This window comes from Haematobia irritans, chromosome 2 (assembly GCF_050003625.1).
Source record: "Haematobia irritans isolate KBUSLIRL chromosome 2, ASM5000362v1, whole genome shotgun sequence".
NCBI classification, from domain to species: domain Eukaryota; kingdom Metazoa; phylum Arthropoda; class Insecta; order Diptera; family Muscidae; genus Haematobia; species Haematobia irritans.
Window position 1 is genome coordinate 85,779,419 of NC_134398.1, and position 27,787 is coordinate 85,807,205.

The 27,787-nt window shown below is 31.5% G+C and overlaps 1 protein-coding gene and 1 long non-coding RNA gene across 10 annotated transcripts in view; one reads left to right on the forward strand and one right to left on the reverse strand.

Moving 5' to 3' along the window:
* Positions 1-27,787, reverse strand: part of Nhe3 (Na[+]/H[+] hydrogen exchanger 3) — a 235,270-nt gene that overhangs the window by 51,491 nt on the left and 155,992 nt on the right. For 6 of the 9 annotated variants that reach the window (XR_012719363.1, XM_075295521.1, XM_075295528.1 and 3 more), the window contains 2 exons: positions 23,177-23,285; positions 10,970-11,164 (listed from right to left, as the gene is read on the reverse strand). Coding sequence is in view for 7 of the 9 variants with exons in the window: in XM_075295521.1 (XP_075151636.1) it covers positions 23,208-23,285 (78 nt within the window). In the remaining 2 variants the exon portion in view is untranslated. Of the gene's footprint in view, positions 1-10,969; positions 11,165-23,176; positions 23,286-27,787 lie in introns of those variants that run through there. The other 3 variants (XR_012719364.1, XM_075295529.1, XM_075295520.1) reach the window with 1 other exon arrangement.
* Positions 5,159-7,175, forward strand: LOC142223137 (uncharacterized). Its single transcript, XR_012718596.1, has 3 exons — positions 5,159-6,466; positions 6,531-6,635; positions 6,701-7,175. It is a non-coding gene; the product is annotated as an uncharacterized LOC142223137 (long non-coding RNA).

Consider the following 27,787-nt stretch of genomic DNA (forward strand, 5'->3'; position numbering starts at 1 on the left):
AGGGGGGTTTTCTTTTGATTTGGGGGTAAGATTCCAAAATCACCAGGCAACACTGATTATGGGAGATATAGCTAGATTAAGTTCATGGTAAGTCTAGTTGCAAATGTTTTGAACAGCACTGTATTTCACAGGGACAATTAGAATTGTTGTATAAAAAACATATATTTTTGTTATTTTAATTCATTTAAAGGCTTTAAATTGACTGATGGTAAATTGGTAAATTTCTTGAAAGTTTACGTTTTACTGGATTTTTTGTTGGTGAAACATCTTTTATGTTAAAGGGACTGTTCTTTATTGTTTTTGTGTTGTTTTATAGAACATGTAAGCGACTATTTTGTGCGACTTTTTTTTTATTTTAGAAAAAGCGACTTTTTCAAAATTTCCAACGGTAACACTGTCTGCAGCATTACATGGAATAAAATTGTATGCCAGAAAGAGAAATCTAAAAAAGTCATAGCATTGCTTTGAATATTGGTAATTGTGTCTAGTATTAATTACGAATACTTTTTGAACTAAATCCTCACATTATAGTAAAAAAATCACAATTCCAAACAAAAAACATAACAATTTCAAATACCGTTAACAAAACTAAAAAAATATGTATAACTACTCAGAAAAAATTCTCATTGCCCAGTAATCTTGTAGGTAATCCTACTCCAAAAGTAATAACCACACTGAAAAAAATATTGTCGTGAGGTCAAAGATTTCATGTCTTTAAAATACGAATGCAAATTTTGCTTAGCATAGAAGACGCATTTCTCTAGTATAAACTTTTTTCCTTGACCAAAGGTCGATAAACATTTCAATGAAGTCGTATTGTCCTTATAATTAAGTTATTTGATTTAAAAATGGATATCATAACATGAAAGAAAAAATGTTTGGGCTAAGGTCAACTTGACTTTAATAATTTAGAAAAAATCTTTAAACTTAATGAAATTGTCTTTAAATTTGTTGTCTTTTTGCATCTTGACTACAAAGGTAAAAATCGTTCAAATATAGGACATGTTTTTCAACACTTTATTTTAAAGACGTTTTGTACTTGAAACACAGCATAATTTCTACTAGAAGTCGAGTCTTAATTTGGAAAATAAAGTCGTCGTTAACTTGTTTTTAAAGGACTTTGATAGCATATGAAGAAAAAAAAACTGAAAAAGCGAAAAATTAAAATTTGCTTCCTAGAAGCAAGTACACAAAACCCGATTTTAAAAGAGAATTGTGTCTTAAAAGTATCCTTACTTGTATTCTCCGCTTCTTTGGCTCGGAATCAATACCAAATTTTTTAAAGTAAAGACAAAATCTTTGGAACCGGGTATGCTTTGTTTTTCAGTGCAATTAATAATTAACATGGAAGTTCCTTCATCCCGGGCATACGTTGGGTCATGAAATATGATCACCTAACTAATATGTAATCACTTATTCGTAGATATGCCAAACATAAAAAAAACATTTATATAACTACGAATCGCAACAGAAAGGAAACATTTTTCGAATATGTTAAGCAAGAACACTGAAAAAAATATTCACCTAATATGAAAGATTGCGACCTTAATTTTAGGACACGCAATTTACACATTATTAAGGAGAAATTACTTTAAAATAATGAAAATTTTAATTAACAGAAATTTTAAAATCTTTGCATTAAAAATTTGTTTCATTAAATTTAGTACACGAATCATGGACATTTGCGTCCCTCCGTACTTTGAACTAAGATAAATTTTCCGTAAAGTAAAGAAAAAAATTTTAATTTAAAGAAAAAATAACTGATATTTTGAATCTCTGGATTAAGGATAAAAACGCTTCAAATATAGACTATGCAATATTTTGAGGATTTTCCATCTTTGCATGGCTTTAGTTGTTTAAAGTTGTTTTGGAATTAAGAAACCATATATTAATTTGAATATGTGTTATAATTAGGATTTTTAAGCTGGAACACCCAGAAAAATGTGACCCCTTTTTTAAGCTAAAATGAACTAATTTTAAAGAAAGTTCATATAGCGCCAAAGACATTTTTATTAGTTTGAACGATGTGATTTTCGTAGAAATTAGGAAGAATGCATTCTATATATGTACCACTATACTACAGAAAAAAATTAACTGAATTGAATTCATATATGAAATGATTTTATTGAACTTTTTTCATTCATGTGGACAAATCTTACATATTTGTGGTAAACCTTTTACTTCAAAATTAGAACTGCTTACCTTCGTTTTTAAATACAATTTTATGTATTTATATAAGCAATTTTTCTTCAATAAAAGACATGTTTTATTAATATATTGTTACGTTTTTATATTTAAGCGTTTTTAATTACCCGACAATTAAAACACAGTTCTTTTAAATAACGACAATCTACAATTTATTTACTATGACTTCACACTTTACAATTCGTTCACACTGAAGTTATTCGTTTGACGCTTTAATTAAGACTGACTCGCAAGCAGCATGCGAGCGCTTTTATATATGACGGTGTGGCAATACGAGAACATTCTGGTAGCACTACAATATTCTGGCAACGCCAGAACATTCTTAGACAATGCTAGAAGGATCTACGACCATTAAGTAATTCGTCTGGTGGCTGCCAAACACATACACACTCACATAGATATATGCTCGCATTACTACAACAACAATGACAATAGACAATGAGATGAAATGAGAAAGCAAAATAACAAAGCAAAGGGGTTGTTATTCTATGAGAGAGTAAGAACTAACATTTCGGTAAGCAAACAAAAGAACATAAAAGAAATTGAGGAAAATACTAGAAAATGAATAGATGATTCCAACAAGTGATAGCGAAATTTTATCGTTACAATTTTAAATTTTAAATTAACGGAAACTAATTTAAATAAACTTATATCTATAATTATCAAATTCGTAACACTGCCTCCCGCTTAAGCCTGTTCGTCCCGAACAGGCACAGAACCTGTTCCGTAAGGAGCCAATCGTTCCAGATGTACAACTTTCATCTTTGATCTAGGGCTGTCGTCCTTCTGAATCCGGTATACAACATCATTGATCTTCTTGATGACTTTGTATGGGCCTTCCCACTGTGTTTGCAGTTTAGGACACAATCCTTTCTTTCGTTGCGGGTTAAATAGCAGAACCAATTCTTCTTCTTGGAAGCCTTCAGTATTTACAGCACGATCGTATCTCGCCTTCATTCTGTTGCTGACCATTTTTATTTTGTTGCGCACTGATTCGTGAACTTCACCGAAAGTGTTTGGGATGTCGTTTCTGTTTTCTTCCATGGCGAGCTCATTAGGTTTAGCACCGAATATCAGATCACCAGGCAACTTCAACTCAGTTCCGAATAGAACATTGGCAGGTGTTCGAGAGGTGGAATCATGAATGGCAGATCTATACGACAGCAAAAACTTTGGTATATGATCGTCCCAGTCCCTCTGGCCGTTGTCCACTACTTTTCGAAGATGTTCCTCCAGAGTGCGATTAAACCTTTCTACCATGCCATCGGATTGTGGATGTAATGGTGTAGTCCTCGTTTTCTTGATACCAAGGGATTCACACATCTCTTTGAATATGGCTGATTCAAAATTTCTTCCCTGGTCTGAGTGAATCTCGGACGGCACACCGTAGCGACATATCCAGTTTTTGTTGACAGCATCCACAATCGTTTTTGCTTCTTGGTTTGGAATTGCATACACCTCCGGCCATTTGCTGAAGTAATCCATGACCACAAGGACATAACGGTTTCCAGAATCACTTACTGGGAAAGGGCCTGCCACGTCCATTGCTATTCTTTCAAACGGGGCTCCTGGTCTATATTCTTGCATAGGACCTCGACTTTTCCTTGTTGGACCTTTCGCCTTCATGCACTTCTCGCAATTGGCTACCCATTCAGCAATTGATTTCTGGCATCCAACCCAGTAGAATCGTTGCTTCACTTTCTCGGCGGTTTTGGTTATTCCCAGATGACCTCCACTGGGACCATTATGGAACTCCGCCAAAACATCTCTTATTTTGGAATCTGGAACGATTATCAAATTTCGGCTGCTCTTGCCATCTTCGCTTTCCCATTTACGTTGCAGGGATCCATTGACTAGAACTAAACTATCCCATTGAGCCCAGTATGATTTCATAAGTGGACTTTCGGCTGCGATGTCTTTCTTGCTGGGTTTCTTATTTTCTTGTTTTGCCGAAATAATTTTTCTCAGAATGGGATCTTTACGTTGCTCTGTTGACCAGTCTGTGCCAGATTCGATGTGTAACTGCCTGACATTTACAACTATCTCCTTTGGTTCAGCCTTCGAGTAGCGTCTGCTTTCTACATTGCATTGCCGTCGTGTCAAGGCTTGATCAATAACTTGTTTGCCACCTTTTCTATTAACCTCAAAATTTGAATTTGAGTCGCTTGGCTTTTTGGTCGCCTTCTTCTGATTATTGTTTAATGGAGATGGCGAGATTGACCCCGACGTTTTACGCCACGCTTTACATTCCCGGGAAAGATGTCCAGCCTTATCACAGTTATAGCATTTTATTCTAGATTTATTTGCCTGCTGCTTCATTTCTTGCATTATCTGCTTTAGAGCCTCTTTTACCAATTCAATGACCGATTTCGTTTCTTCACACTCGGTCTCTACTCTGCGTACTTTGTGAATTTGAGGCCGTGCCAGCAATCTCGCAGTCTCTTGTACAAGTGCAAATGTTACTGTTTCTGTGAATGTAGCTTTTTGTGCGGCATATGTTGCACATTTTATCTCAGGGTCTCGAATGCCATTCACAAAAGTCTCAATCTTGATACGATCTATAAGAGGATGATTCTCTCCAGGGTATGCCAAAAGCACTAGCCGCTCAACTTCTGTTGCGAAATCTTGTAGGGTTTCATTCGATTTCTGGATTCTTCCTCTCAATTCCATTCTGAAGATGTCCTGCTTGTGCTCTCCACCATACTTGCGTTGAAGTGCCGCTATTATTTCATTATAGTTATTTCTACAAGCAGCGGGAATGCTTTGTATCACATCAGCAGCATTGCCCTTTAATGCCAATAGAAGTTCAATTGCTTTATCATCGTCATTCCACAAATTTTTACAAGCAACCATTTCGAATTGGAATTTGAAGACATCAAATGACGTTGAGCCATCAAAAACAGGAGTTTTGATTTTTGGGCCGTCGATTACGCGCACGGGACCACCTTTAATTTCCAGCTCTGACATTTTTTTCTCGATGTGCAGAAACTTCTCATCATGAACCATAATTTTCTCATCCACGGAAAGAACTTTCTTATCCAATTCCACAATTTGATTTTCTATATGGTCCACACGTTTCTCCATGCCTTCAGAAATTTGTTGTAATTTTTCGTTGACCATTCTAGAATTTTCGTCGAATTTTTCTTCCAATTTTCTAGAATTTTCTTCCATTTTTCTAGAATTTTCTTCCATCATTTTGCTCAAAGCATTGAGCATTGATGTGTAATCCACAACATTCGAAGCCACAGATGGAGTTTCTACAGTGCTTGTATTGACGAGTATTGATTCATCAATGTCTTCCTTATAATCAAACTCATGCGTCGCGATGTCCATATTACGCCGTTCAAACTCTTCCAGTAGACGCTTTTGAAGCTGGGCCTTATTGCCTGTTGTCGGCAGCTCCAGTTTGCTCAATTCCTTTTTTAAGTCTTCCACTCGAAGCTCATTAAACTTCATTGTAGATTTTTTTTTCGTTATTTCACTTCCGACACCAATTGTTACGTTTTTATATTTAAGCGTTTTTAATTACCCGACAATTAAAACACAGTTCTTTTAAATAACGACAATCTACAATTTATTTACTATGACTTCACACTTTACAATTCGTTCACACTGAAGTTATTCGTTTGACGCTTTAATTAAGACTGACTCGCAAGCAGCATGCGAGCGCTTTTATATATGACGGTGTGGCAATACGAGAACATTCTGGTAGCACTACAATATTCTGGCAACGCCAGAACATTCTTAGACAATGCTAGAAGGATCTACGACCATTAAGTAATTCGTCTGGTGGCTGCCAAACACATACACACTCACATAGATATATGCTCGCATTACTACAACAACAATGACAATAGACAATGAGATGAAATGAGAAAGCAAAATAACAAAGCAAAGGGGTTGATATTCTATGAGAGAGTACCCAATAAACACAGGATGAGCGTTTTTCAAATGCAACAACTTTTCAGTTTGAGGGTAAATATAATTTTCAACATAAATTCAACTTGACTTGAAATAGCTCATCTTCAATACATCTTCAAATTGTTTGCGAATTACTTCCAATTGGCCAAAATGTTGGCGAAATCTTTGAAAAGGTGTTGAAGATAATATGAGAAAACTTTGACAAAACACTACCCTAAAATGCAACGAAAAAACCATGTGGTTTTCAATACTTATTTGTGCAACGAAGTTCGTGGTCAATTGCAAGAAATAAAAAAAATGGAAAATTTTAGACAAATAAACAAATAGTTTATAAAAATAGGTAAGTGAAAATAAAAAATGAAATAAAACTTTAAGGAAGTCACTAAATGTATATCTCTTTGCAGAAAACTTAAATTATGGATTCTACGTTCTTGAAAACATTAAAAAGCTGACCAATGAAAAATGGTGGACAATTAACTGGAACTGCTTCAAATAGTTTATAATAATTGGTACGTCAATATGAAAAATTAAATCAACACTTTAAAGAAGTCAGTAAATTTAAATCTCTTTGCAGAAAACTAAAATCTTTGGATGCTACATTCTTGCAAACAATAAGAAGCTGACCAATGAAAAATGAGTGGCTTATCGACAAGAAAAAGTTTCCAGAAACATTACAAGTGCAACCAATTAAAATTGTTAAAAACAACAAATTGTTGAAATCAACAACTTCTGGATGAAAATGTGCATCACATCGTCAGTTTAATTCGTATGCTATTATCAGTTTAAAATGGATATTTTGTGAATTCCTTCTGCTGGAAATCAATTCTAACACGCGGTCCAGTACGTTCCTAATTTCAAATTGCCCGCATGTTAATAAATTTTAATGCTTTTTTATGACACCAAAAGGAAGGAAATCGAATTATCAATGCAAAAGTGTTTACTAATAATGTTTAAGATATTTAAAGTTTTGTTGTTTGTTTGTTTTTTTTTTCTTATTTGTTAATATGTTTAATAAGATTATTATTTATCAATTGGTATTGTAGTGTATTATGTAGTGTAGTGTATTATTATATATTTTATTTTGATAAAAATGAATAAATTATACAAAATTCATAGAATTTTGGCTTTGACTTTCAATTTGAAGTGGGGATATCATTCATACAAATTTAGGTTGAAAAGTATTTGCAACGATGTTAATTTTGAATTTGACTCGCATCGAAAATTGTTGGATAAATTATTGAGTAGCGATGCATTTCAATTTGAGGATAACACTTGAAATATTATTGCTAATGTGTTGAACTTCACTGTTGAGGGTAATGTCTGTTTTTTGTTGAGAACGCGATTTTCTCAACAATTTCTCAACTTGAATATTACCCTAATCCTTTGAAAAAATGTTTGAAAAATTGTTGAAATTTAGCATTTTTCAAACGTTTGTGTTTATTGGGTAAGAACTAACATTTCGGTAAGCAAACAAAAGAACATAAAAGAAATTCAGGAAAATACTAGAAAATGAATAGATGATTCCAACAAGTGATAGCGAAATTTTATCGTTACAATTTTAAATTTTAAATTAACGGAAACTAATTTAAATAAACTTATATCTATAATTATCAAATTCGTAACAATATTAAATATATTTATTAAGAATCAACAGCATCGACTGGCCTTGAAATATTAGTTTATTATTCCACTATTTCCAATTTCCATGTAATGTTAGGTTAGGTTAGGTTTTCATTTCCATTTTTAATAACTTGCCGCCTAACGATTTTGTCCTCCTTTTACAAGTTCAATGCCTACAAATATAAAAAATCATAATCCAATTTTTTCACAAAAAGTTAGCGTCACTGAATGTTATCTGATAATTGAAGATTCCAAAATGAAGACGAATGAAGGGGTTGTTATGCACGACCATTGATAGACTTATTATTTGTTATTTACGTTCAATAATTTTCAAAAAACGAAACAATTTCTCACTAATTTAAAATAACAAATATTTTATATATTTTATTTGTTATTTATTATATTATTTTACTATATTATTTTTTAACAATCTCTCCATATACCATAACAACACGATTCCAACTAAAAAAACAACCCACGCGCAAACATATCGATTACATCGATGACAGGTATCATAGATAAAAAATTTCCTATATTCTAACAAGTGTGTTTCCTTAAGTTTTGAAAGGATTGAATACTTCTTAGTACGAATGAACTAAAATATTTCTCTATGTTAAGTGTTATTCGTATGTATGATAAGCTTTCTATAATGAAGAATGTCAGAATTATCATTTTATAATTAGGATTTTTAAGCTGGAACACCCAGAAAAATGTGACCGCTTCTTTAAGTTAAAATGAACTGATTTTAAAGAAAGTTGAACTTCATACAGCGCCAAAGACATTTTTATTTGTTTGAACGATGTGATTTTCGTAGAAATTAGGAAGAATGCATTCTATATACACCCTCAAAAAAAATCGATTCTGTAACATATACTCCCAAACATATTTTGCTTCAAGCATATAAATTTTTGGGTATTGCCCAAACATTTATATGTTTGATTTCTTCCAATATATAATATGTTTGAAAGCATATTGGTCTAAACAATATAATATGTTTGGGTAGTCTAAGTTCCAAACATTTTGTATTTTTCCATCCAAATTCAATAATGTTGTCTTCCAAAAAACTATATGGTATTATGTGAACATATAATATGTTTGGCGGTATTTTGGACCCAAAAATATTATATGCTGAGAAGAATTTTCTCCCAAAGAAGATTGTGCTCAAATTTTTTTTCTGCCTAATTGTATATTTCCTCACATTTTTCTCACTTCCATGAGTTTTTTAGTTCTTTGCTCCTTTTTCTGTAATACAAACATTGTAGAAGAAATTATTAAAATTTATAATTTTTTTAAATTTTACCTTTTGCCGGACGGGGATTCCAACAGCGGACCACACAGTTTGTAAGCCAGCAGTGGTTGGTCGTCCGCCTTGCGTGACGGGGGTCCTGGGTTCGATCCCTGCTTCGACCAACACCATTTTTTTTAAATATATTTTTTAACATATATTCCAGATTCGTTCGGAAGTTCCCGAAAAGGTGTTCAGCATTACATACTATTATATTAAATCTTTACTACGAAATTGTAAAGTGTGTTTTATAAAAGACTTAAAGTCAGAAAAGAAAAATGCTTGATGAAATGGACTGAGTTCAAATCAAATATTATTTTTTTATTGCAAAAATAAAAATTGTGTTACAAATAAAGGTTTTTGTATACTAGTTTAAAATTTTCGAAGAAATTCAAAAACTCTTACAAAAGAAGAACGTGAATTCGAGTATATAAAAATATTTTTCCATCGAATCCTAAGGTTAACGATAACCATTCAAAAGCACATTATATTTAAATTCTAAACAGTAATTTTACAACAGCACATACATTTATTTTGGTGTGAACAATTGTTTGCTAGCATGTAACACCATTTCTCTAATATAAAGTTTTTCCATGTTCAAAGGTCGATACTTTCAATGAAGTCGTGTTGTCGTTATAATTAAGTGATTTGACTTAAAAATGGGTATCATAACATGAAAGATCAAATTTTTGGACTAAGGTCAACTTGACTTTAATAATTCAGAAAAATTCTTTAAAATTAATGAAACTGTCTTTAAATTTGTTGCATTTTTGCATCTTGACTACAAGGCAAAAATCATTAAACAATAGGATATATTTTTCAATACTTTATTTTAAAGACATTTTTCACTTGAAACATAGCATAATTTCTACTGGAAGTCTTGTTTTTAACGGACATTTTATAGCATATGAAAAAAAGCTGAAAAAGCGAAAAATTGAAATGTGCTTCGTAGAGTCAAGTACACAAAGCCCCATTTAAAAGAGAATTGTGTCTTAAAAGCATCCTTACTTGTATTCTCCGCTTCTTTGGTTCGGAATCAATACCAAAATTGTTAAAGTGGAGACACAATGTTTGGAACCGTACATGCTTTTTGTTCAGTGTATAGTGCCCTTTCGTTAGTTTTTATGAAGATCCCTTTAATTACCATTGTTTGAATATTTTGACTTACTCGTCCTACGTTCCGATTTGTTTTGACGAAACAAAAAAATTGTGCCCGTAATGCGAAAATGATAAACAAAACGCATGCTCTTTTTTTCAAATATATTTTATCTTGGTTCCGAATGAATTTTCTCTCCGAATACTCATTTTAATATTTTACTTAAGCATATACAATTTTTGGCGAAGTCTTATATCACAACATATATATGTTTACTCATAATATGTAAATTTATACTTGTTTATATTCACACGTAGGAAAAATACTACTATATTTAATGAAATTTTCTTTGTGTATATATATTTGTAATGCGCCAATTGGTTACTTTCATTATTTACTTCCAGCATACACTTTGTCTCTCTTTGTAAACACATATATGTTTATGGGCTATTTCTAAATTAATATATGTTTGAATCCAAGCATATTATATTTACAAACATTTTATGTCCCAAACATAATATGTTCTAACATATTAACATATATGTCCCAAACATATTATGCTAGTTTATGAACATTATATGTTTGCACTTAAAAATATTGTGTTTAAAAATTTGAGTTCCAAACATATAATGTTTATACCCAAACATATGAAAAACAGTCTTTTTCGTCCGTGTATGTACCACTATACTACAGAAAAAAATTAACTGAATTGAATTCACATATGGAATGATTTTATTGAACTTTTTTCATTCATGTGGACAAATCTTACATAGTTGTGGTAAACCTTTTACTTCAAAATTTGAACTGCTTACCTGTGTTTTTTCTTCAATAAAAGACATGTGTTATTAATATATTAAATATATTTATTAAGAATCAACAACATCGACTGGCCTTGAAATATTAGTTTATTATTCCACTGTTTCCAATTTCTATGTAATGTTATCAACTGTAAAACGTATTATTTTCTTCTTCTTGTACCTTCCAGTTTTAATAACTTGCTGCCTAACGATTTTGTCCTCCTTTTACAAGTTTAATACCTACAAATATAAAAAATCATAAACCAATTTTTTTCACAAAAAGTTAGCGTCACTGAATGTTATCTGATAATTGAAGATTCCAAAATGAAGACGAATGAAGGGCTTGTTATTCATGACCATTGATAGACTTATTATTTGTTATTTATGTTCAATAATTTCCAAAAAACCTAAAATTTTCTCACTAATTTAAAATAACAAATATTTTATATATTTATTTATTTATAAAGGCCGCCCATAACAACCCACGCGCAAACATATCGATTACATCGATGACAGGTATCAATTACAGGTAGATGAATTTTCTATATTCCTATATTCTAACAAGTTTTGAAAGGATTGAATACTTCTTAGTACGAATGAACTAAAATATTTCTCTATGTTAAGTGTTATTCGTATGTATGATAAGCTTTTTATAATAAAGGATGTCAGAATTATCATTTTGAAAGAAATTTTACTAAATTTAAGAAAACTTGGTTTTAGTTTGTTTTTTGTTTATTTTTACGAATGCTTTGTTATCAGTTCTTTCAGTTTAGGATTTTTTTACTGAAACAAGTAAATTTTATTATTTCACACAAAAATTTTACTCAAGGGAAATAAAATGGCTGAACTAAATTGATGAAAATTTTTTCCTTTGGTTTCGAAGGCACTTTTTTCTGGGTACCAGTTAAAATAAATACAGACAAAAAAAAAATAGTTTAGGATATAAAAAACTGGTTTAAATGATTAAAATAAATTCAACTTCCTTAGAGTATAAAAAAGTTACTATTACAACCAGAAAAAAGAAGTTGAGAAGAAAAAAAACTGGTGTACGTTGGCATAATAAAGGGATAGTCACAAACAGGAACATAAAATGTAAGCCGATGACAGGAACAATTGAAGCGATCAGATTGCAGGAATCGATGAGACGGCAATCAGGAAACAGTAAATAGAAGAAAATAAGAGAACGGTAGTGGCCGGAACAATTTGTTGACAGACGGAATAGGTTAGCAGGAACAACTTGGAAGGCACACTGTTAGAAAAATATGTTTTTCATATGTTCCGATATAAACAAAATGTGTTTCGGGCACAATTTTTAAACACAATATATTTAAGTGCCAACATGTAATGTTCCTAAACTAACACAAAATGTTTGGGACACATATGTTAATATGTTAATATGTTAAAATATATTATGTTTGGGGCATGAATGTTTCATAAAAATAATATGTGTGAATGTAAACATATATAAATTTACAAATTTCGAGTAAACATATATATGTTTACAATTTCTGTGAAACGGTTGTATATAGTTTCGGAAAACTGCTTTATGATAAGGCCAAAAATTTGATATGCTTAAGTCTAAATATTACTTAATTTGAATATTAGAATGAGTATTCGAAGTAAAGAGAATAGACATTCGGAACCAAGAGCATAGAGATTTGAAAAAAACAGCATGTGTTTTCGCCTTGAGAGGAGAATTTTATGTATGTGTGGACAAGTGTTTTGTTTATCATTTTGGCATTATGGACACACATTTTTTAACGGCCTTAAAGGTAAAAATGAAATTAAGTACAAAACACGATAAGTTTTAAAGGCATGTAAAATGGTGTTAAATGCTAGTAAAAAACGGTACACGCCTAAATAAATTTATGTGTACATTATAAAATTATTTATGTATGTTTATACTCTTCTTTTGTTAGAGATTTTGATTTTCTTCCAAAATTTCAAACTTTTGCAATAAAAAAATAATATTTTATTCAAAAGCCATTTCGTTTATATCAAGCACTGTTTCTGACTGTAAATCTTTAATAACCAGCAACCAGCACATAAATTAATTTTTGTGTGAACAATTGTTTGCTAGCATGTAGCACCATTAATTTAGAAATACAAATAAATATGAATTTTTATTAACGAATAATTTTGTACTTAATTTAATTCTTAATGCCGGTATAAAGTTGGCATTATCGCGTTAAAATGGCCATGTTTACCCTTTTACTTTTCTTTAATAATGTATTTTAAAGAAAATAAATGTATTCAATTGTTGCTTTGGATCATTCCCCACCATGTTATAATACAATTCACCGAAAAAAGTTATAATGTTATTCTGGTTTAACGATTCGAGTTTTGACGCTAAAATGAGAAATAATTTCGAACTCAATGCCCGCTTTTATTTTCGAAAGAATCCGTCAACTCCTCTTAGACTACTCATTAATAAAGAGGAACTAATCTTTGTTTTAATAGATCTTACTGTTTAATTTTTCACTGTTTCCCCCTGTGTTCATTTTACTGTCACAACTCTAAAAAGAGTACACTGAAAAAAATATTGCCGTGAGGCCAAAGAGTTCATGTCCTTAAAATAAGAATACAAATTTTGCTTAGCTTAGAAGACGCATTTCTCTAATATAAAGTTTTTTCCATGTTCAAAAGTCGATAAACTTTTCAATGAAGTCGTGTTGTCCTTATAATTAAGTGATTTAACTAAGGTCAACTTGACTTTAATAATTCAGAAAAATTCTTTAAAATTAATGAAATTGTCTTTAAATTTGTTGCATTTTTGCATCTTGACTACAAAGCAAAAATCGTTAAAAAATAGGACATGTTTTTCAAAACTTTATTTTAAAGACGTTTTTTACTTGAAACATAGCATAATTTCTACTGGAAGTCTTGTTTTTAACGGACTTTTTATAGCATATGAAAAAAACTGAAAAAGCGAAAAATTAAAATTTGCTTCATAGAGTCAAATACACAAACCCCACATTTAAAAGAGAATTGTGTCTTAAAAGTATCCTTACTTGAATTATCCGCTTCAATACCAAAATTGTTAAAGTAGAGACACAATCTTTGGAACCGGACATGCTTTTTTTCTGTGTATAGTGCCCTTTCGTTAGTTTTTATGAATATCCCTTTACACGCAAAGAAAAAAAACGTTTGGAAAACGTGTACCGAAAACGTTTTTCTTTTGTTAGAGTTTTTTGAATTGCTTCGAAAATTTTAAACTTTTATCACCAAAAAATTCGTTTGTTACAAAATTTTTATTTTTTCAATAAAAAAAGTTATTTTTGAAATAACAACACAGTCCATTTCGTTTATATCAAACACTGTTCTTTTCTGACTTTAGGTCTTTAATAAGACACATTTTACAGTTCAAAATTTAATATACTACAATGTAATGTTGAACATTTTTTCGGAATCTTCCGAATATATCTGGAATATATGTAAAAAAAAACTAAAGCAAAAAAAAACTTTGGCCGAAGCAGGGTTCGAACCTACGACCCTTGGCATGAGAGTCGGACGTAGCTACCACTGCTCCACGGTGCCAAACTAAATTTTTGTTTCTGTTAAATAAACTTTGTTTATTCGGTTCGTGGGCGCCGCAAGCTATGCTATATAAATATAACTTATATTGATATTTATCTATTGATGACCATAACAGGTACATAGCTCAGTGGTTAGTGTGTTGGCCTACAATGTGCATGGTCCGCGGTTCGATTCTCCGTCCAGGCGAAAGGTAAAAAAAATTTTAAAAATTTATAAAATCGTATAATTTCTTCTACATTGTTGGTATTACAGGAAAAGGTGTTAAGAACTAAAAATTCTCGTGGATGTGAGAAAGATGTGAGGGACAATGCAATTAGCAAGAAAATAATGTTTTTTTTTTGAGCTAGTCTTTATGAAATTGTTTTTACATCCTGGAAAAGAATAAACGTTTATCACAAAAAGTATATACTTTTCTTCCAAATACACTTCCTTACAGCGAAAAGCAAATGAGAAACGAACTTTGTTTATCTACAATTTCGTTTGGGAGGAAAGAATTATTTTTTTGCGTGTAATTACCTTTGTTTGAAAATTTTGACTTACTCGTCCTACGTTCCGATTTGTTTTGACGAAACAAAAAAAAAATTGTGCCCGTAATGCGAAAATGATAAACATAAACAAAACTCATGCTCTTTTTTTCAAATGTCTTTTCTCTTGGTTCCGAATGAATTTTCTCTCCGAATACTCATTTTAATATTTTTACTTAAGCATATACAATTTTTGGCGAAGTCTTATATCAGAACATATATATGTTTACTCCAAATTTGTAAATTTATACTTGTGTATATCCACACATAGTAATTTTCCAATCTTTAATGAAATTTTCTTTGTGTATATATATGTTTATTATTTTATGTTTGCATCCAAGCATATTATATTTACAAACATTTTATGTCCCAAACATAATATGTTCTAACATATTAACATATATGTCCCAAACATGTTATAGTTTATGAACATTATATGCTTGCACTTAAAAATATTGTGTTTAAAAATTTGAGTTCCAAACATATAATTTTTACACCCAAACATATGAAAAACAGTCTTTTTCGTCCGTGTATGCAATGCAGAAATTACATTAATAAAAGTGTATACAACAATTCGCTAACGGCAACCGATGGCTTCCGATTGCAGACAGAACCATGTTCACTGAGCCAACATGGTTGCGGGTGAAAATGTTACATGGTCGCCACAAAAATAGCTCTAATCATATTATTTTGCCCTTCGAATATGATTGTGGCAATCATGTTTCTTCTCTGCATGTTAAGCTAATTAAAAGTAGTGCAGCGTTGCGCAATTGACTACTTCCTATGCCATCGCCATGTTAAAATAGTTATTTGAGTCCATATAAAATCAATCCAAGTGTCAATCACTACTAAATGAGAAATACACTGAAAAAACAGCGAACACACCAGGAAGAAAACTTTTCATTAATTTTAGAAAATTTGGAATATTTTTAGAAATTTTTAACTAAACAGTATTACAAGCGCTGACATCGTGCCGATATCACAAAAATAAGTAAATATTTTTCGACAAATTCAAGAAAATTTATTAGACATAAATAATTTTTTTCACTTTTTAAAGAAAATTTTGTAGTTTGAAGGAAAAAAGTTCAAAATTGCAAGAATGTCTTTAGTGACATACGAAGTTCATGATGAACGCTTTTGTAGTCAAATTTACAAATTTGAAGAAAAAATTAACTATTTTATGACAAATACGAATTTAGTAAATCTCTACACACAAAAAAATAACTGCAAATAAATATTAACAACTTTATTTGTATGTAAAATCTGCTGATGCCCAACAAATTTGTCTATTGAATATAAGGCATTTGTTGTTGAAATGTGTTTGTAGATGGGTTGACAGAGGAAATAATAGAAATATTCTGAATTTTCAACAACTTGTTTTGTTGCGAAAACAGTTGACTGCTATCGATATGAAAACGAAAACAAAAATACAAGACTGGTTACGCGCACATCGCTGAGAACATGTACGAAAGCTAAAAGAAGTATGCGAAGAATACCGTTAGAACAAAATGAGTATGCGCCAGGGATGGAAAATGCAGTACTATAGTACTTTTTTCAATACTTTTTCACCCCGGTCAGTACCGTAGTACCTCCGCGAATGATTTAGTACCTTTTGTGTAGACATTTTTGAGTCGATATCAGATTTATGGTACAATAGCTTTGGCAAAATATTTTGAGAAAGTCTTTATCAACCTTCTTTGCTAATAGTCTTTTACAAATATGACAAAACAGACATGTTCATGTGGGAAAAAATCTCGATTTTGTAAAAGACATGGTCAAAAACAGGATTTTATTGAACTTCAAGAATGTTTTAGTCGAAAAAAGAATGCGATTCTATATTATCGATTTTTGATTAGTTACTGATTTACACATGATTTTTTATTTCAGTAGAAAATGTTGTCAAAATTTTATTTCTATATAGAATTTTTGCAAAATTTTATTTTTATAGAAAATTTTGTCAAAATTTTATTTCAATTGAAAATTTTGTACAAATTTTATTTCTATAGGAAATTTTTGCAAAATTTTATTTCTATAGAAAAAATTTTGCAACATTTTTTTTCTACAGATTTTTTTTTGCAAAATTTTATTTCTATAGAAAATTTTTGCAAAATTTTATTTATATAGAAAATTTTGTCAAAATCCCTGGTATGCGCACATGCACGTGTATGATAGCAAGCAAAGAGCTCATTCATCAGAGAATACAGAAAAGCATTTATAAATGTTTGTGAAAAATTTATATTTTTTAAATTTGGTAGTTTCTTAAATGTGTTTGTTGTATGAGATAATTAATAAAACCATATTAATATCGGGATTAGAGTTATTACAATTGTAATTAACTAGAATATATATCACTGGGCAAAAAGTTGTCAAAATGCTTGCTAGACCCTGGACTACTAAAATTTAAAATCGTCCTACATTTACAAAACTGAGTATAGGATTTTCGACACAAAAATGTTACATGTTCCCCGTCCAAAAGTATCATTTTGGTCATATTCCTTCTCTGTGTGTACTTAACAAAATATCTCCAAAATCGTTCCGGCAATTTTGCAATTTTGGTGCAATAATTCTGTCAATTTCAATTTAATTTTTTGTCAATACACCAATAAATTTGTTACAGAGCATTGATAGTCCAACAAACCACATACAAATTTTTTCGTTCAAATTCAAAAATATTTTTTGAGGATTAAACGTAACGTTCAACGACAAATATTTTGTACTGTTGGATGCTCAACAAATTACTTACAAATTATGTTATTGAGAACCCAAATTATTTGTTGCCTTCTGATGATAACGATTGCTAACAACTTTTTTGTAATAATGGTTATTAAAAGTACAAATTAATTTGTTGCAGGAAAATTAACAAATTTTGTTATTGGTTTTCCAACAAAAGTTATTGGTTCTCAAATTTATTTTTATCTGTGTATCCTTAACTTGTGTATAATTTTTTCCCGTCTTTTAGTTCATTTAAATAACGTATGCAAAAATTATTAGAGTAAATGAAACTTTCACCAAATATAATAAATTCATGAACTAAAATATAGCTAAATTGGTTTTTGTGAAATAGTGAGTTCACTTTTTTTTGAGTGTAGCTAGCTTTAAATTAATTTAAAGTTAACTACACGTACGACAGGGTTATTTGTATTTTACCAAACAGTACCAACTATTATATTTTTTTAGCCATCGCTATATTTTGTGACGCGATTCCATGATTCCAACTGAAAAAAGGAATATAGGAAAATTTCCTATATTCGAACAAGTGTGTTTCCTTAAAATTTGAAAGGATTCCAAGTACGAGTGAACTAAAATTCCTAGTACGAGTGAACTAAAATATTTTTCTATGCTAAGTCTTATTCATATATATGTGACAAAAAAACATTTGTCATTGGTACAGATAACTTCGTCTACGTCTGAAATGAATTCAGCACCATAGCAAATCAACTTTTAAACCACTATCCCTTACGACTACCACAAATAAACCAATCATACTTCAAAATTGTAACTCCTGTCCTTTTATTTCCAAATCTTTCCCTATCTCTGCGTTGCTAAACTTGATGGTATATTTTCTCATCCACTGAGAATTTATACCACATACTGATCTACCACAATTCTCCTAGTGCCTCCTCCACAATCTGTTATACAGTCCACACACACTCTACTCCAGGAATTGGTGTCCACTACTCTCTCTCTAACAACAGTTGCCGTCACCAATCCCCCCATAACCCCAACTTTAAACATGGTCCTTCGAGCCGGATATGAACCAGCGGCCTAAGGATTTACAGTCCACTGCTTTCTATAATGAAGGAAGTCAGATTTATCATTTTATAAGATATTTTACCAAATTTGAGGAAACGCGGTTTTAGTTCGGTTTTTATTCATTTTTATGAATGCATTGTTATCAGTGAATAAAAATTTCTTGTTCAGTTGTAAATTCTTGTACGCCGAGAAGAAATCAGGGATTGTAAAAACCATACCTTATTTTAGTTAATGAACTATTTCTAACTGCTTTCTATTTAGGATTTTTTTACAGAAACAAGTAAATTTTATTAATTTACACAGAAATATAACCTAATGGAAATAAAATGGTTAATCTGAATTGATGAACATTTTTTCGTTCAGTTTCGAAGGCACTTTTTTCTGGGTGCATTTGTTGGTACGTGTATAGCTTTATAAACATATCGCAAAAAGAGAATGCATATTTTATAAATGTAGTCTGTATCCTATTTTTAAAGAGCCCAGATTTAAAGCTAGAAAGCTTCCTAAATAGTGTCATTATTTTAAAGAAGACGAATCTTTGGCTCGAAATCAATACCAACATCCTGAAGAGAAGGTCAATATCTTTGGATCCAAGTAAACTTTTTTTAAGTTAGAATATTCTAATAATTGTATTTCAGTAAATGTAGATCCAATCCCGACAAATTGGAACACCGGTACCAGTCCTGTGGAACACCGGTCCGTCAGCGGCAAGCTTCACCAATTTCCCGCAGGGTTAATTTATTGAGAGTTCATCGAAAGATTATCGGTTAATTGCATCACAATTGGAGAACAATCACCACAAATTACAGAGAAGTATTTAATACCATTATAAGTTAATATTTATAACTCACCGCAATATAATAGAACATGTATTGACGGTTTTACTACTGGTAATGCAATGCAATTGTAATGTAATATGGTTACATAATTTTTGCTGGGTAATTTAAAGATTATTTCCTGCCGGTACTCGAAAGCGAATCACAAGATGCAACATGGATTGTAGTACTAATGCAAAAGTTTGTTTGGCAACTGAAAGCATTCATCGATAGCAAGTCATTATTTCCAAGCAGAAGTCACAAGAGCTTTTAATAATGAGTTTTTCACCTCACTTACCAAGGTTTTGCTGGGATAGTTTAGGTTAGGTTAGGTTAAAGTGGCAGCCCGATTTATTTTCATACTCACTTCGACTATTTAGTCCATTGTGATATCATATTAACTAAAAGTACCTATTACAAATGGACACTTCTAGTTTTAACCACTGAGCATACTCGATAATTTTCTTGTGCTGAACCAACCAGTTTGTTTCAAAAACAGACTGCTTAAGTTAACATTTTCCAGGTTCGCCAGTAATTTAAAGCTGTATGCTTCTAAAATTCGCTTACGCCTTACACTAAATGCAGGACGCTCACGTTTTTAATTCATTACTTTTCCTCCACATCATGACCGCTTATGCAGTAGCTGTTCCTGGTATGTTCCTGTGGCCAGGCACCCATATTAGGTGAATATTGTACTGGTATTACTTTGAGGACCGAACTGTGACTGTGCGTTTTTCCGAACACAGCGATAGCTCACGCGACCGTACAGCCGTTGTTGCTGCTGACTGTTTGGTTAATATGTCTAAAGGTAATAGATGCAGCATGACATTAAGGGAATCTATTCCTGTCTTACTGAATGCACCTGAGATACATAAGCACGCCATTTTCTTCTGAAGTGCGGGCCACCAGACCACAACACCAGTTGGTCTTACTGCTTACGTTAGAGTATCATCTATACGACTATGAACGAATTTTTTCAATGATTTGTACTTTTCCGGCGGAAAAAGGTCTCTGTAAAATGATTTTTTGAAAATTTGCCCTTTTTGCATCGATATTTTTTGAACCATTTAACTTATTACAGATCCAATTATATTGTTCGTCATCTTAATACCTTTCATTTAAGTATCAACAACGATATAATCCGACATTCCTAACTCGAGATATAATTTGTTTAGTGAAAAAAGAGCGAAAAACTAAAAATAACGGGATATCTCAAAAACTACTCCATAAAAAATTTTTTTAAAGTTTTTTCGAATTCAGCAGATCAAAATACATAAGAAATGTCACATTTCATAAAATGTACATGAAAATAATTATATTTTGTAAACTAGTGCATGTCTTCGGCCACGAAATAAGTAGTGCATTTAAAGCATATGATCACCAAATATGTAATCACCCAGCAAAAAAAAGAGCTTCCAAAAAAGTAGTTTGGATCCCCAATCTATGATCCGGAAGTGTTGCAAACTTGGATCATCTGCAATGAATTTTACACGGGCTTGTCATAGGACGGAAGTACACCCTTTTTGGCTCCTTTGCATTGCTTTAGAAATTGTGCCCTGGAAGTTCATTTGAACAAAGGAATTTAAAAAGCGAACATTTTTTTCAACCAATTTCACTTTTTATTTTCATCCAAATTTTTTATTACACTGTTATTTTCCTATTATCTATATATATTTTCGTATAAATATATTTTTTCCATCAAAAATCCACAAAAAAAAATAAAATTTGCAAAACCTTCTCAAAAGAACTTCCATGGAAGGGAAAAAGTCAACGGCACAGGTTCAAATACCAGCGGGGATGAAAATTATGTTATTATTATTTTTATTAACTGCATCGGAAGTTGAAATAAATCGATGGGGATTCTGGGATGCGCTTTAAAAGAAATGTTTGTGGAACAACTTCCAAGTTGGGCACTTATTTGTAGATATACCAAGGCTTGAAAAATAACCACTTATTGTCTCAGGTAACCAGTAGTTGCCACACTGAAAAAAATATTGTCGTGAGACCGAAGATTTCATGTCTTTAAAATACGAATGCAAATTTTGCTTAGCATAGAAGACGCATTTCTCTAATATGAAGTTTTTTTCCTTGTCCAAAAGTCGATAAACTTTTCAATGAAATCGTATTGTCCTTATAATTAAGTGATTTCACTTAAAATGGGTATAATAACATGAAAGAAAAAATGTTTGAAAAATTCAGAAAAATTGTTTAAATCTAATGAAATTGGCTTTAAATTTGTTGTCTTCTTGCATCTTGACTACAAAGCAAAAACTCATTCAAATATAGGACATGTTTTTCAACACTTAATTTTAAAGACTTTTTTACTTGAAACATAGCATAATTTTTACTGGAAGTCGAGTCTTAATTTGGAAAATAAAGTTGTCGTTAACTCGTTTTAAAGGACTTTGATAGCATATGAAGACAAAAAGCTGAAAAAGCGATAAATTAAAATTTGCTGCCTAGATGCAAGTACACAAAACCCAAATTTAAAAGAGAATTGTGTCTTAAAAGTATCCTTACTTGTATTCTCCGCTTCTTTGGCTCGGAATCCATACCAACATTTTTAAAGTAAAGAATGTTTGGAACCGGGCATGTTTTTTTTCAGTGCAGTATTTTTTTTGGATATCATCCCCAAATTGGTGCCCTTTCGTTCCCAAAAATCTCCAAGTTAAATTAAAATACACCATAAAAATCCCCAATAAACTTTAGACAAGTTTTTATGAAATATAAAAAATAATGAAATAGGCTCTTCTGTGTCAGTAAGGATTTAAAAACTTAAAATATATGTATAAAATGTTTGTCATATCAGCTTGCAAGTAGATCAATATTTCGAAGCAAAAAAATCGACACAAAATCGGAAACCGGAGACTGGTGATCGTCTTCCATAAGTTCCAAAATTCAAATATGGACGTTCGGTCATCTGTAGTGGAAACTTGACTTGGGTGGTAAATAAATATGAAGGTGAATCATCTTCATCATATCTATATCCAAATTAATGATTAACACTGACGAGAGGGCAACATTTACGCCTGAGTCCTCACGAAATGATTTCACAATTGTAGAAAAACGTCTTAATTAAGTTGAGTAATATTATAAATTAGCGTTTCTATTTTGTCAAGTCATTAACAGTCAACTGCATTACAATTTGAGAATAATCATCACAAATTACCGACAATGATTTATTATTGTATTTATAACTCACCGCAATGTAATGCAACGTGTAATGACAGTTTTACTACCGGTAATGCAAATTGTAATAAGATGTGGTTACCTATTTTTGCACCTAGCAAAAACACTCATTGCCAAATAATGTTAGAGATAACTAGTTCAAATTTGACATGGAAATTTTGATTACTTTAGCAAAAACATAGTCTATGAAAAAAGTACTTCTCTGCAGCCTTGCCGAGAGCTAAGTTATAAGCGTGAAAAACTGTAGTATGTGAGAAATAAACAACAAATGTATGTGCTATGTGGTAGGACTCATTAAAACCTCATCTATGCCAAATGAATTGATTCTGTATAAACTATCCGGTGATGGTAAGTCATAATTCGCAAGCATACGGTATTGCTGGGATTGTGGCACATATACAAATGATAAGCAGTTTTCCACATCAACTACTTACACAGTTTTTGCTGGGAAATCATCAGATTACTCTATAAATTCTTGCCGTAAAACCCCAGGAGTTGAATCCGTGTTGAGACAGGATTTTGGGCGTGTTCCATAATTTCCATCTATTTATAGCATAACGTTTCGATAGACATACAAGTATATAAAAAAAATTAGAAAAATATTAATAAAACACTATTTATGGTTGAAATCATGGATGTATATTAAGAAATATAAACATGTGCCGATGGGTATAGGAGCACATATTACAGTGAGCAAACAAAACAAATATATGTTGTATATTAAAGATTACATTACACAGAAAAAAGGCATTATTGATTTAAAAACAAACAATAATCGCAAAATGAACTAAATCAATTAATGTTTAAAATTATTTGAATAATCTATTGCATGTATGTAACAACGATCTCAAAGCTCTCACATTTAACGCCTGGTATAAATCTTATTTCAGCAAAAAACATATCAGCATCCAACGCCGTGGATGGGATCCAAACGAAAAGGTTGCTTTAGTTTTCTTGCCAAATAATGTAAGAATAAGAAACATTTTCCCATTATCCTCCGAACTGGAGTACACTGATAAAATTCTCTTCGTTTATATTACGAAACATTCTCCATTAACTATTCTTCGTTAATTCATTATTAAAATCACGAAATTTTTACTGGTTTTCATAAATTTTACGAAGAACTTTTCGCGATTATACGAAATGCTTACGAAATATACTACATTAACTTTTCTTCGTATAAAGTTCGTACTTTTAACGAAGTTTTTTACGAAACACTCTGCGTTAAAATTCCTTTATTAATTGCCCGAACATTTTTCATTGAAATTACGAAGAAGTATAATTGCGACATAAAAGTAAGGTTGCCAGATGATGGTTGTCGAAATCCGTGACTTTGAGCCATACATTCCGGGAATCGTTGGGACAAAGAAAAAACAATCATTATATGTAAAATATAAATATCATGCTTTTGGAACACAAAAAATCCGCTCAAAATATAAAATTAATTCGGTCTATCTCAGTTTTACCACACAGTTTTGTACACCCAAAAAAGGCGGCGTTAATGCACACTTAACCATGCTTTAGTTCATGAAAATTAGTTGATTTTAGTTAAAATTTGCCCAATGTGAGCAAATGTTCCTTATTTGAGTAATTTTTGCTTACTTACTTACTAATGACGTGAACCAAAAAATGAGAAAATGAGTTGTATGCAAATATATTACACAATTTTATTGAAAAAACAAGAGTAGTTAGTTCGGCCGGGCCGACTCTTAAATATCCACCACCATGAATTAAATATAATAGTTTCCCCTGCAAAACTCTTCGTCGTAGGGGGTTACTTGATAAGATATGCACACCAAGAAATATATGAATTTTTACATAAACTTCTACATTTAAAAATCTATGGACTTTTCCATAAAATAGATGTACGTTTACGTAATACATTTTTTCGTAAATACATGTTATTACATTATTAAAAGTTTATTAATGTGCATGGACTCTTTTATAAAATTAATGACACTTTACATAATACACGCACAGAAAAAACATGTTTGGACATGATTGCTGTATCCACACGGATGAAAAAGACTGTTTTTCATATGTTTGCCTATAAACATTATATGTTTGGAACACAAATTTTTAAACACAATATTTTTGAGTGCAAGCATATAATGTTCATAAACTAGCATAACATGTTTGGGACATATATGTTAATATGTTACAACATATTATGTTTGGGACATAAAATGTTTTAAATATAATATGCTTGGATGCAAACATATATTAATTTAGAAATAGCCTATAAACATATATGTGTTTAGTAGCTTGGAGCGCTATTTAACAGGGAGCGATATTGAATTAAGTTGGTGGTTGTTGCTTGTTATTACAAAATTAACATTTTTTTTATTTTTCCTTGGGCAATTGATCAGCTACTTCTTTGATCCTTACAAACTGTGTGGTCCGCTGTTCGAATCCCCGTCCGGCAAAAGGTAAAATTAAAATAAAAAAATCATACAATTGAATAATTTCTTCTACAATGTTTGTAAAGGGTGATTTGTTAAGAGCTTGATAACGTTTTTAAAAAAAAAAACGCATAAAATTTGCAAAATCTCATCGGTTCTTTATTTGAAACGTTAGATTGGTCCATGACATTTACTTTTTGAAGATAATTTCATTTAAATGTTGACCGCGGCTGCGTCTTAGGTGGTCCATTCGGAAAGTCCAATTTTGGGCAACTTTTTCGAGCATTTCGGCCGGAATAGCCCGAATTTCTTCGGAAATGTTGTCTTCCAAAGCTGGAATAGTTGCTGGCTTATTTCTGTAGACTTTAGACTTGACGTAGCCCCACAAAAAATAGTCTAAAGGCGTCAAATCGCATGATCTTGGTGGCCAACTTACCGGTCCATTTCTTGAGATGAATTGTTCTCCGAAGTTTTCCCTCAAAATGGCCATAGAATCGCGAGCTGTGTGGCATGTAGCGCCATCTTGTTGAAACCACATGTCAACCAAGTTCAGTTCTTCCATTTTTGGCAACAAAAAGTTTGTTAGCATCGAACGATAGCGATCGCCATTCACCGTAACGTTGCGTCCAACAGCATCTTTGAAAAAATACGGTCCAATGATTCCACCAGCGTACAAACCACACCAAACAGTGCATTTTTCGGGATGCATGGGCAGTTCTTGAACGGCTTCTGGTTGCTCTTCACTCCAAATGCGGCAATTTTGCTAATTTACGTAGCCATTCAACCAGAAATGAGCCTCATCGTTGAACAAAATTTGTCGATAAAAAAGCGGATTTTCTGCCAACTTTTCTAGGGCCCATTCACTGAAAATTCGACGTTGTGGCTCGTTAGTAAGTCTATTCATGATGAAATGTCAAAGCATACTGAGCATCTTTCTCTTTGACACCATGTCTGAAATCCCACGTGATCTGTCAAATACTAATGCATGAAAATCCTAACCTCAAAAGAATCACCCTTTATTACAGAAAAAGGTGCTAAGAACTAAAAAATCTCGTGGAAGTGAGAAAGATGTGGGGGAATATACAATTGGGCAGAAACAAAATTTTGAGTATTCAGGTCGAAAACCTATGTTGTTAGCACCTATATTACCTGTTTATTTTCATAATTCATTATGATTGTAAAAATATAAATAAATAAATAAAATTTTGAGCACAATATTGTTTGGGAGAATTTTTTTAAGCATATAATATTTTTGGGTGCAAAATGCTTCCAAACATATTATATGTTCACATAATAACATATTGTTTTTTGGAAGACAACATTATTGAATTTGGATGAAAAAATACAAAATGTTTGGAAATTGACTACCCAAACATATATTGTTTAGACCAATATGCTTTCAAACATATTATATATTGGAAGAGATCAAACATATAAATGTTTGGGCAATAGCCAAAAATGTATATGCTTGAAGCAAAATATGTTTGGGAGTATATGTTACAGAAGCGATTTTTTGTGAGCGTGCATTTAATGCTTATCTAGAGTATGTAATTGTCGTGAAAACCATGTATTTTGTCTTTGTAAAAATAGTTTTCGAGCGGATAAAAATATATGTTGGCAATAAGGATTTAAATGGTTCTCAAATGCCGCAAACATGCTCTATTATTTAAATGATGGAATTTGAGACCATTACATGGTCGGGAAAATCAAGTACCTGACCATTCATTTTTTTTACTTTTCTGCAGGGAAAAAATTATTTTTATAGGTTACGTATAGACATGTCTAGAACCATTACATGGTCATAAAGACCATGTACATTGTTTTCGTGACTTTATTAATTTTTTTGCAGCGAAAAGAATTTTATAAAAACATTGAGCAGGTACACACGATTTTTATTTTGCGCGTCAGTCGTGTGTTGATTGTTTCTTGGAATGGACGGAGAATACGGAATTACTGTGTTTTGTGTTAATTTATTTATTCAAAAGTGGCACGTGGTTTTATGTGAACACAAAAACGGGAAGTGTAATTGAAAAAATGTACCCGTTTTTGTTCTGCATTTTGATATATGGTATAATTTTTATTTGCAGTTACATGATGTCTGCGTTGGTACATTTGATGGCACGAAGTAAATATGGAATGATTACTTACTATTGAAATTGAACCAAAATAGAGTGTGTAAAAATATATGATGTTTGCTTGTACGATATTAAAAATACAAATAAACAATGAATTAGTTTATAAATAAATAAAAACAAATAAATAAAGTTAAATTTGTGTTTTTTTTTCTCAAGTGGCGTCCTTTTTTCGACGACGAAGAAAGTTTTTTCATAAAGATCAAAACATTTTAGGTTGTGACCATGTTCTTTTAACTGGAAGAAAAACATTTTTGACATTATCATAACATTTTAGATCGTGACCATGGTATTTTGATTCAAACAAAATTCTTTTCAGCAACATAATAACATTTTAGATGAGGACAATTTTATTTTTCTTAGAACCATTGTCGAACGCAGTTTGGTCTTCATGCAACTTTATTGAACTTATTGAATTGTATTGAATTGAAACGTATTGAATTGTAATGAATTGAAATTTATTGAATTGAAATGTATTCTATTGAATTGTATAGTTCTATAAAAATCACTT